General features: G+C 56.9%; 1 protein-coding gene across 1 annotated transcript; it reads left to right on the top strand.

The window, feature by feature from the left end:
• Window positions 1-445: 445 nt before the first annotated feature.
• On the top strand, window positions 446-3,440 carry N4BP3 (NEDD4 binding protein 3; the record flags this gene model as incomplete). Its single annotated transcript, XM_079702405.1, has 4 exons — window positions 446-766; window positions 1,257-1,772; window positions 2,217-2,444; window positions 2,569-3,440. The coding sequence occupies 4 exons, from the start codon at window positions 446-448 to the stop codon at window positions 3,094-3,096; spliced, it is 1,593 nt and encodes a 530-aa protein (XP_079558531.1). The 3' UTR covers window positions 3,097-3,440.
• Between the last annotated feature and the right edge of the window lie 6,791 nt (window positions 3,441-10,231).

The raw sequence follows: 10,231 nt of genomic DNA, 5'->3' as shown, positions 1-10,231 counted from the left end.
GAAGAAGGAATGGAAATTCTGAGGCCACCAGCCCTGGTTCCCTGGTGCCCTCTGCCCACCCACCACATTGGGTACCTGGCAGGAGAATGAACAAAGTCAGAGTCAGACAGCGATGGAGTCCTCAGCTAGCCCAGTCCTGGGAGGGGCCCCTATCCTGCTGCTTCAGGTCCTGGTCCCCCGTGACCCCAGTCACACACTAGCCCCTCGTCAGAGCTGGAGCACTAGACAGGTGGCCTTGGGATCTCTTCTCCTTTCTCTAGGAATCCTGTCTTGGATTCCCTCTGGAACCCACATCTGCCACTCCTGGGTGGGCCAGGTGGGGAGCTGACACAGAGAGCAAGCAGCTGGTTTTAGGGCATCAGGGGAGTTGGGCAGCAAACACCTACCTACTCTGATGGAGCCTCCCGACCCCCAGAAGCAGCCGCCTGTGCCCTGGTGAAACTTCATGGCCACAGCCCCAGGCCCTGCTGGCATTGCCATGGGCAACGTGGGCAGCCTGTTGGAACGGCAGGACTTTTCCCCTGAAGAGCTACGGGCAGCACTCGCAGGGTCTCGGGGCTCCCGCCAGCCTGATGGGCTGTTCCGGAAAGGCTTGGGCCAGCGCGAGCTCTTCAGCTACCTGCACCTCTCCAAGAAGGACAGCAAGACCACCAAGCGGGCCCCTCGGAACGAGCCTGCCGACTATGCCACCCTCTACTACCAGGAACATCCTCGGACTGGTGACTTCAGCAAGACTTCGCTGCCTGAGCGGGGTCGTTTTGACAAGGTGTGCCTCTGCCGTGCCCCTCCCTACTGTAGTAGTGTGGGGATGGGGACTTCCTTGGAGACCCTGATGCTGGGATGGGATGTGAAAGTCTTTTTTTTTAATAACATGCGGAATTTTTTTTTAATATATAATTTATTTATTTGGTTGCGCTGGGTCTTAGTTGCGGCAAGTGGGCTCCTTAGTTGCGGCACATGGGCTCCTTAGTTATGGCAGGTGGCCTCCTTAGTTGCAGCATGCATGTGGGATCTAGTTCCCTGACAGGGATTGAACTGGGGCCCCTTGCATCGGAGAGCGGAGTCTTAACCACTGCGCCACCAGGGAAGTCCCATGAAAGTGTTGCTATGGGCTGGCTTGAGACTTGGTCACTGCCTCCTGGCGACATGTCCCCCATGTTCTCAAAGAGGATTCCCAGGGGCTGCGGGAGGGAGCATCGGAGGGCAGAGCAGAGCAGTCAGCCCAGGGTCTCATTCCTGCCCTCTCTTCCTGGCAGTGCCACATTCGCCCATCAGTATTCAAGCCGGCATTGGGCACCGGGAAAGGCTTCCTGTCCATGCAGAGCCTGGCGGCCCACAAGGGTCAGAAGCTGTGGCGCAGCAATGGCAGCCTGCACACGCTGGCCTGCCACCCTCCCCTGAGCCCGGGGCCCCGGGCCAGCCAGGCCCAGGCCCGTGCCCAGCTGCTGCACGCCCTCAGCCTGGATGCGGGTGGCCCCGACCCCGAGCCCAGTCTGTCCGACTCCTCCAGCGGAGGCAGCTTTGGCCGCAGTCCCAGAACCGGCCCTAGCCCCTTCTGCTCCTCCCTGGGCCATATTAACCACCTCGGGGGCTCCCTGGACCGGGCCTCACGGGGTCCCAAGGAGGCTGTGCTGAGCTGCTTGCCCGAACCACCACCCCCCTACGAGTTCTCCTGCCCCACTGCCGAGGACATGGCGGCCGTGCTGCCCGACACCTGCGAGGAGCTCAAGAGGGGCCTCAGTGATGAGGATGGCACCAACCCCTTCACGCAGGTGAGAGCAGCCCCTGCCTTGGTGCGCTGTTCTGTCCCTTGGCATTAGAGCACAGGGCAGACAGAGGGTCACCAGCCAGCTCTTCCACACGGCTCTGGGCACAAGAGAATAAGGAAGAGAGAGGTGATTTGGCTCCTCTCCCCAAGCCCCATGTGGTGGGGATGTCATGACATTGGTGGTCCTTGCTGGGAGTTGGGTGGGAGGGAGACTCCCTGGGAGGGCCATGTGTTGAGGACACTTCACCTCTGGAGGACATCGTGGGTTAGGGCACATGTGTGGCCAGAGCATTGGACCCTGGACCCTGTGGTGTTGAGGCACAGGACGTTAGAAGCAGCTGGAGTGTTGGATCTGTGGGCCAGCCATGGGAGTGTAGGCAGCCGGTGTCCGGGGGGCAGGGCCGTGTGTGGATATCGGGGCATGGTGGGTGCCTCTTCCTCTTGGCAGGTGCTGGAGGAGCGCCAGCGGCTGTGGCTGTCTGAGCTGAAGCGCCTGTACGTGGAGCAGTTGCACGAGGTGACCCAGAAGGCCGAGCGTAGTGAGCGCAACCTCCAGCTACAGCTGTTCATGGCCCAGCAGGAGCAGCGGCGCCTACGCAAGGAGCTGCGGGCACAGCAGGGCCTGGGCGCAGAGGCCGATCCCAGTGCCCGATTAGAGGAAGAAGCCCGCTGGGAGGTGAGAGACTAGGCGTTCAGAAACTCCTGCCCTCGTTACTGTCGTCCCATCCTCTGGCTGCCTTCCAACTGGTCCCCCCTTACCCTGCTTTGCTTGGCTCTTGCCCATCCCTGTCCCCCTTCAGGTGCGCCAGAAGACAGCAGAGATTAGCCTCCTGAAGCAGCAGCTGCGGGAGGCCCAGGCTGAGCTGGCACAGAAGCTTGCTGAGATCTTCAGCCTGAAGACGCAACTTCGGGGCAGCCGGGTGCACGCCCAGGCCCAGGACGCAGAGCTGGCCCAGCTGCGAGAGGCTGTGCGGAGCCTGCAGGAGCAGGCCCCTCGAGAGGAGGCCCCAGGCAGCTGTGAGACCGATGACTGCAAGAGCAGGGGGCTGCTGGGGGAGGCAGGAGGCAGTGAGGCCGGAGATGGTGCCGAGCAGCTGCGGGCTGAGCTGCTGAAGGAGCGGCTCCGGGGCCAGGAGCAGGCACTGCGCTTTGAGCAGGAGCGGCGGATATGGCAGGAGGAGAAGGAGCGGGTGCTGCGCTACCAGCGGGAGATCCAGGGGGGCTACATGGACATGTACCACCGCAACCAGGCGCTAGAACAGGAGCTGCGGGCACTGCGGGAGCCCCTCGCGCCCTGGAGCCCTCGGCTTGAGTCCTCCAAGATCTGAGGCCAGCGGAGTGAGCTGACAGCAGAAGCACTGTCAGAAGATGGCTTGGACAAGCCCACTCTGAGACAGCCAGCTCCTTCCTTACATTGGTCTGGGGCAGAATCTGCTGTGACCAGCCAAAGATGGAGAGGCTCGCTGAGAGGAGGGATCCAGTGGGGCTGTGGGCTGGATGGATGCCAGCAGCAGGAGCCAGGGCAAGGCCCTACTGGCTGAGGAATACCCAGGCAGAGCCCAGCCCTGCTTCCTGAAGTAGGCGTGGCCCAGGAAAGGAGGTTTGGGAGTGAAGAGCCCTGTGATGCAAAAGGGCCAGTGTGAGGGAGGGAGGCTGGGGTGGGAACATTGGCCTCCCCAGAATAAAATCACATTTTCTACGAGGAGGCACCAGGTGATGATGTTGGGCGTGTCCCTGACCTGAGTCCAGAGGATCGTGGATGGTCAGGGTTAGGGCTGTTGTCCCAGGCTGTAGCTCCACCATGTTCATGGTCAGTGGGGAGGGTATGCCTTGTGCCTCTGTGTGCAGCTGCTGGACATGCACGTTGGGGACCGGAGGAATCCTTGCCCTGGCACCACAGAGTTCCTTAGCTGCCATGTGGGATGAAATTCCTTTCTTTAGCATCAGTGGGACTTTTCAGAAGGCAAGTCAGCCAAGGTATTGCTATAACATGGAACGACGTCCTCTTTTTGGAAAGTCTGGGCCCCAGGTTCCCAGGCCCAGCTGGATGCAGGGCCGGCCTAAGACAGCTTCTGCTGGAGAACCTGCTGGAGGGGCCCTGCCCCTCCCAGAACATACCTCCCACCTTTCTCTCTGGCTTGTGCACCCCTCCCTCCGTTGGGATGAGGGCCCTGGGAAGGTGCGGGAGATGAGGCAGAGAAAGCTTGGTAAAGGGCCAGAACCACAGCCCTTTACCACAGAACCACAGAACGACAGGGAATGTGGACGTTTCCCTGTAGGCATGGGGGGCCATGGGGTATTCTTGAGCAGGAGTGAGATATCTGATTTGTATTCTGGAAAGTTCTTTCCTGGGAGGAAGCACCCCCATCCCTGGCCCTGCATTAAGCTTCCTGACCCTTGCTCTTAGCCAAGGCTGGTCCTTGGCCCCTAAAACCCACTCCCATCCTTGCGCTCTCAGACATCTGGCTTCCCCTCTGGCCCCTTGCTCCCTCCTGGGTGGGTGATCTGGAGCACAGAACCAGTCTGGCTGTGCAAGAGGCATGTCCCTAGCCCTTGCTCTGAAGTTTGATGTCCTTACAGATGCATCCATATAACTGCTGCCATGCATGGAGCACTTCCTGCCTGCCTGGTGCTGTGTTAGGCTGTCAGGGCGTGGGGGGGTTGGGGTGAATTAGATGTGCTTCCTGCCACAGGGGAGCCAGCGCACAGACGTCTCCCTCCCAGGCCTTGTCATGGTGGGGCAGTGGCCACCTCTGAGATCTCTGCAGAGACCCCCAGTTTGTTCCCTATGGCTGTGATCAGCTCCTTCCCTGGCCACGCCTGGCAGCCCCCTCAGGCCCCAACAGGTGGGTGCTGGTGGTGGAGCGGAGTCGCTGTGCAGGGGTTTGGATGCAGCTGTGGAGTGTGAGCCAGTGTGCCCCACCTTTTTAGGGCAGAGAGCAGGGTGTGTGTTGTCTGCCGTGAGGGTGGTGTGTTTATGTCTGTGTGAGTGTCAGGTGTGTATAGTAGAGATGTGCTGTGGGTGGTGGGTGTGTCTAAGGGGGTGTGTTTGGGGTTCCTGGGTTGGAGGGCTGGAGGGCTGCTTCCTGGCCCCACCCTCTGTTGCATTCTTTCCCACCAGTCTCAGCCCGTTTTAGCACTGGCCAGGCTTGGCTGGAGCCTGTGGCCAGGGCAGACCTCTGGGCCTAGCTGAGACCCATCTGGGCTCACCCCTGAGCCCAGGTCCTCTGCCTGGGGAGGGAAAGCAGGGACACTTGGGTTAGGCTGGCCTGTCCATGACAGGCCTTAATACCCATTTCACACACCCCTTCTAATCGAGGTTTCGGGGTCAATGGTTCCTCCAAAGGGCCCTCCAGAGCTCAGTGCTAGCCTGAAGCCTGAGTCACCCCCAGGGCCTGGAGCTGGTCAGGCTGGGTGCCCATGTGCCCCACGGTGGCTGGGGTCCACCTTTTGGTGTCCCAGCTCTGCAGAATAGCTCCCCACCCAGCAATTAGGGAGCTGGGCTGGCCAGTATAGCCAGCGGGGAGTGGGCGGGTGGTACCAAAACTTGGCAACTGTGCCAGAAACCAAAGCCAAGCCCAGATATAGGGGGAGGGCACGAGAGAGCCGAAGCTGGGGTGGCTCAGAGGGAACCAGATGCCTGTGAGCTCATCCCTGCTGGGAAAACCAGTTCCCTGTCCCCAAGCCGGCTGGGTGGCTCTGGGGCCAGCCGATCACAGGTGTCACTGTAGTGGCTACTGCTTGCGGCAGCCCCTCTGTCCTGCCCCTGGTGGATCCCTCAGCTCCCCAGCTGTCCTCAGACCCCCTCCCCCGGCAGACTAGGCCCAAGAGCTAATTCTCTCCAGACTGAGACTAGCTCCCTACACTGGGCTCCCTGCTCTTGGTCCCTCTTGTTCTCAGCTCAGATAGCTTCACACCCTCCAGTGGCTCCCTGGGCCCCTTAACCTGTCACTTGAGGCCTCTGACAGTCTCCCTCCAAGGTCACTGATAGTGGTGCCCCTCCTGATGCCAGCAGCCCTCTGGGCCCTCATTCTCCAGACGCCCCCTCATGGTGCTCAGATCTTGCCTCCTTAGGAAAGCCTTCCCTGCACGGACACCTTGCCTAGGCAACTCCTCACTCCCTATGCCCGCAGCCCCTCCGTCTCTCCACCAGCTTTTTCTGTGCTGTTGGAATTGTCAGTTTGCCTCTGTTGCCACTGGGCTGTGGGCATGGTTGGGGCAGGGCAGGCTCTTCTGTTTTCATCCCCAGAGCCTGCTCTGGTTCCAGCCCAGCAGGCACTGGGGGGCTTTGGAGTCAAGAGAGACCACACCCCTCCCCTGACTAGCATATGGATTCAAGCTGGTGGGGCTGGGGGAAGATGGCAAAGGCTCTAGCTCCAAGCGTTCATTCACCTTTTGTGCCACCTGGTCTGAACCAGGTCTGTGCCAAGCACTGTCATTCACTGCACAGTGATGTACTGAGTGCCTCCCTCGGGGAGGAAGCCAAGGTGGTCAAAGCCTCTGCCCCCATGGCCCTTCCCGGAGGGTGGGGGAGAGAGACAACACACACACAGGTCCACAGTAGTGACTGGCCCAGAAGAGTGCAAACATACAGAGGTGGGGACAACAGAGGCACCTCCACAGTGGTGAGCAAGTCAGCAGATCACGGGGAAGGCAGAGGGAGCCCATCTGGGGGATTGAGAGTAAATTTCTTTCAGACTGGGGGAGCTGCAGGTATTAGGGAAACTTTTTCCAAAGAGGGTGCAGGTGACAATTCAGATTGCATAACCACCACCCTAGTAGGTGGGGGCTTTAGCCCTCTGTATTGGATTCAGGAAAGAAAAAGAATGTGCTGTTTCTTGAAACAAAAACAAAAGTGGAATAGGTCATGAGAGGTGAAGTTTGAGTGCCATGGAGTTCAGAGGAGAGCTGGCTCACTTATCACTCCACGTCATAGTGGGGCAGGGGGACGGATGTTGACCAAACTTTGGTCAGCCACTTCCGAGCTTTCTTTTTGACCGTGCCTTCCTGTGTCCTTCCTTGTGCAGTCCAGTTCTAGCGAGAATCCTGCTAAGTTAGGTTGGACAGAGTTCTCCCATCCTCCATATTTGATCACCTTCCATATCCAATCTGGTTCCTCAGCCTCCACCATCTCCCAGGTTATGTCTGGTCACTCTGGCCTGCCTTCATTGAGAATCCTCTGAGGTTGTTTAGCCAGTTCACCCTGCACCTTGAGGTTTCCTCTTAGTAATTTTCCATCTGCTGACCTCCACCCTGCTCCTTGGCTACGAATTCAACATTTCCTGGTTATATTTGGAGTTGAGGCCACTCTCTGGCCCCTACCACAAAACCCCATTCCAGTAGCCCCCCTTGAATAAAGTCTCCCTTACCATTCCTTAACACGTGTCATGAGTAATTTTTTTCTTTAACAGGTAATCTTCTCAGAGGAGGGGAAGTTGGGGGGTATTTCCTCTGGAGTAGGGTGAGATGAAGGCATTCCAGGATGGGCCTGGATTTGGTCACGGGGAAGCGTGGGGCAGGTCTATGTGAGGGTCTTGTCTGGAAAGGGGTGAAAGGAGGCAAGCTGGACAGCCTGGCAAGCTGGCACAGAAGGACTTCACCTCCTGTGACTGTGGGTGGGTCCCTCAGGTAGCCAAGGGGAAGGGCCAGAACCAGGACCGGCTTTGTGTGTGTGTGACCTGTGTAGTCACCAAGGGCCCCACACTCAGAAGGGCCTTAGACTTGGTGCAATGCTCTGCTGTCATCATCCGGAAGTTAATGATGTTTGAACAAGGGGCCTCGCATTTTCATTTTGCTCTGGGGCCTACAAATGACATAGCTGCTCCTGGCCTGAACCAAAGCTTTGCAAGCAGTGGCAGGGGTAGGGAGAAACAGGAGACTGATTGGGAGCCACCTGGAGGGTGGAAGGAAGAGCAGGGCCTGAGTGGGCAACTTGAACTGATGTTGAGCCCTGGTGCTCCCAGGTTCTGCAGAAGGCAGGTGGTGGCTGCACTACCCACCGTTGCCCTCCATCCCCCCAGCTATCGGGGGGGTTCATCTTTTCCTAGCCTGGCCTTCCTGGACACACTCTGGGAGGTAAGGAAGGCTGTTTTTCAGGAGAGCACTCCAGGGCTTGTCCTCTCTATCAAGAACCTTCCTTCCTTCCTTCCTTCCTTCTTTGTTATCTAGTATGCTCTTTGTGTACTGGCCTCCCTGCCCCCTGCCATGTTTAAGGTGTAATTTACATACAGGAAAATTCACTGCTTTGATAGTACAGAGAATTGTACAACCAGCCCTACAGAATAGCCAAGATACAGAATCGTTCCATCATCCCCCCCAAATCCCCGTGTACCTCTGTAGTCATCCATTCTACCCCACCCTCAGGCAACCAGTGATCTGCTTTCTCAATAACCTTGTGTTTGTTTTTCTTTTTTGCCCTTTTTGTGAGCAGTGTTTAATCCCACCACATATTAGAACATATTACAAAGTAGTGAGTAAAACAATGACATTCGTATAAAAATAAAACTATACCTCAGTGGGAAGAATGAAGAGCAAGAAATAGATTTCATTTTGTAGAAAAATCTTTTTTTTTTTTTTTTTTTTTTTTTTTTTTTTGCGGTACGCGGGCCTCTCACTGCCGTGGCCTCTCCCGTTGCAGAGCACAGGCTCCGGATGCGCAGGCTCAGCAGCCATGGCTCATGGGCCTAGCCGCTCCGCGGCATGTGGGATCTTCCCGGACCGGGGCATGAACCCGTGTCCCCTGCATCGGCAGGTGGACTCCCAACCACTGCGCCACCAGGGAAGCCCGAAAAATCTTAATATTATGGTAACGGGCTTCCAAACGAGAGGGTAAGGATGATTATTTTTTAAGCAGTTCTGGGATAACTGGACAAAAATATGGGAAAAAATAAGTCATATTTTGCACCACCCCCTGCAAAATAAAATGGACATGCATTGGGAATTAAAATTTAAAAATCAAATCCTAGGAAACTAGCGAAAGATAAAAAGACTGTTACTGAGTTAGTGGAGAAGAGCTAAGTTTTTCTGCTTTGAAGCAGCCGCCCTCCAACAAAATAAAACAAAACAAAACCACACAATCCCAACAAGGAAAGATTGACAAAATCAGCCATGTAAGAAAACGTGGTGCAACCTGAAAAGTAACGAAACCATGATGTAAGAAGAGCCACATACTGGGGAAAACAATGACAGACAGAGGTGAAGGAGCCTGACGTATGAGCTGGGCATTCTAAGTTCTGGCAGAAGCTAGGATTTGCTCACACCCAGTGTAGCTGAGAGGCAGGCTTCCCCAGAGGAAGTGGGGAAGCCTGGGGCGTTCGCGAAACGCTGTGAGGTCCTGCTGGCTTGGACGCAGCCTCAGCCTCGGACTGTGGCCCCAGGCAAGGTTCACTGGTTCACTCAACCCTCCCACCCCCACAACTCCCGCCTGGGCCAGGACCACCGAGGCTCACGGCGCAGGGACAGGCTTCTTCGCCCCCGCGGGCTGCTGGACGGGCTGTGGACCGCCCTCTTCCTTGCGTGTTTCGTCAGGTTTGAAACCGGGGTTTCCCCATTCATAAACGGAGGATATCGGCTACTTCAGACTATTTCTGTGCAGCTACTGTGTTCCAAGCACATAGTGTTGGGGCTACAGCAGCGGTGGGTACAAGCTCCTGGCCCCAATGGAGCTTTTATCCTAAAAGGTGGGGGGAGGGGGGGAGGTTAGGGGCAGGAAGACAGAATAAACAAATAAACGCTCAAGATAATTTAAAGTCAAATATTATAAGGAAAACAGGGCTGGATTGTGCAAGGGTGTTTTGTGGGGGTGGGGAGGAGGTATGGAGGGTTGGAGGGTAAGATGCCCTGGAATGAGACTGGCCCTAAAAGGAAGCTAAAGTCAGGGAGAAAGAGACCGAGTCTTTTTTCTTGGGCTGTTTCTAGTCCAAGTCCCTGAAGCCTGAGGAGGGGGCGGGAGGCTTCTCTGCCCTTTCCCTGCAGAGCAAGGGGGCCTTGGAGGGTCGTGAACTCAGCCCTGGCCTGGGCTTGGGGTCACCATCTCCTCTCACCTCCTTCCTAACTCTTACCCTTCCTCCTTAGGGCGGTTGTGCAACCCCTGTCTCCCCTCCATTCTGAAAGGAGAGCGACCAATTTAGGGCAGCAGAGCAGGGATGAGTCCCTCGCAGCAGAGTTTAATTGCCCAGTGTGTTAAGTACGGGCTTAGGGGAGCAGCAGGGCTGGAGTAGAAAAAAGGGGACTTCTCTTTTAAACGTCATTTGATGTTTCAGAAAGAGCATCAAGGAGCCACCGCGGGAAAGCCTAACTGTTGGACCTTACATGCATTGTGTTGTTCGGTATTGTCTTTACTTTGAATGAGGGTGGGAGGGCGCGGACCGGGGAGGCACAGTTATTTCTGGTCTAGGGCTTCTGAACGCGGAGCCGCCGCGCGCACCCCTGCTGGCCAGCGAGTGGGTCGCTCCGATTCCTTCC

This window comes from Hyperoodon ampullatus, assembly GCF_949752795.1.
Source record: "Hyperoodon ampullatus genome assembly, chromosome: 4".
Taxonomy (NCBI): domain Eukaryota; kingdom Metazoa; phylum Chordata; class Mammalia; order Artiodactyla; family Ziphiidae; genus Hyperoodon; species Hyperoodon ampullatus.
This window is presented reverse-complemented; position numbering and strand designations above follow the sequence as displayed.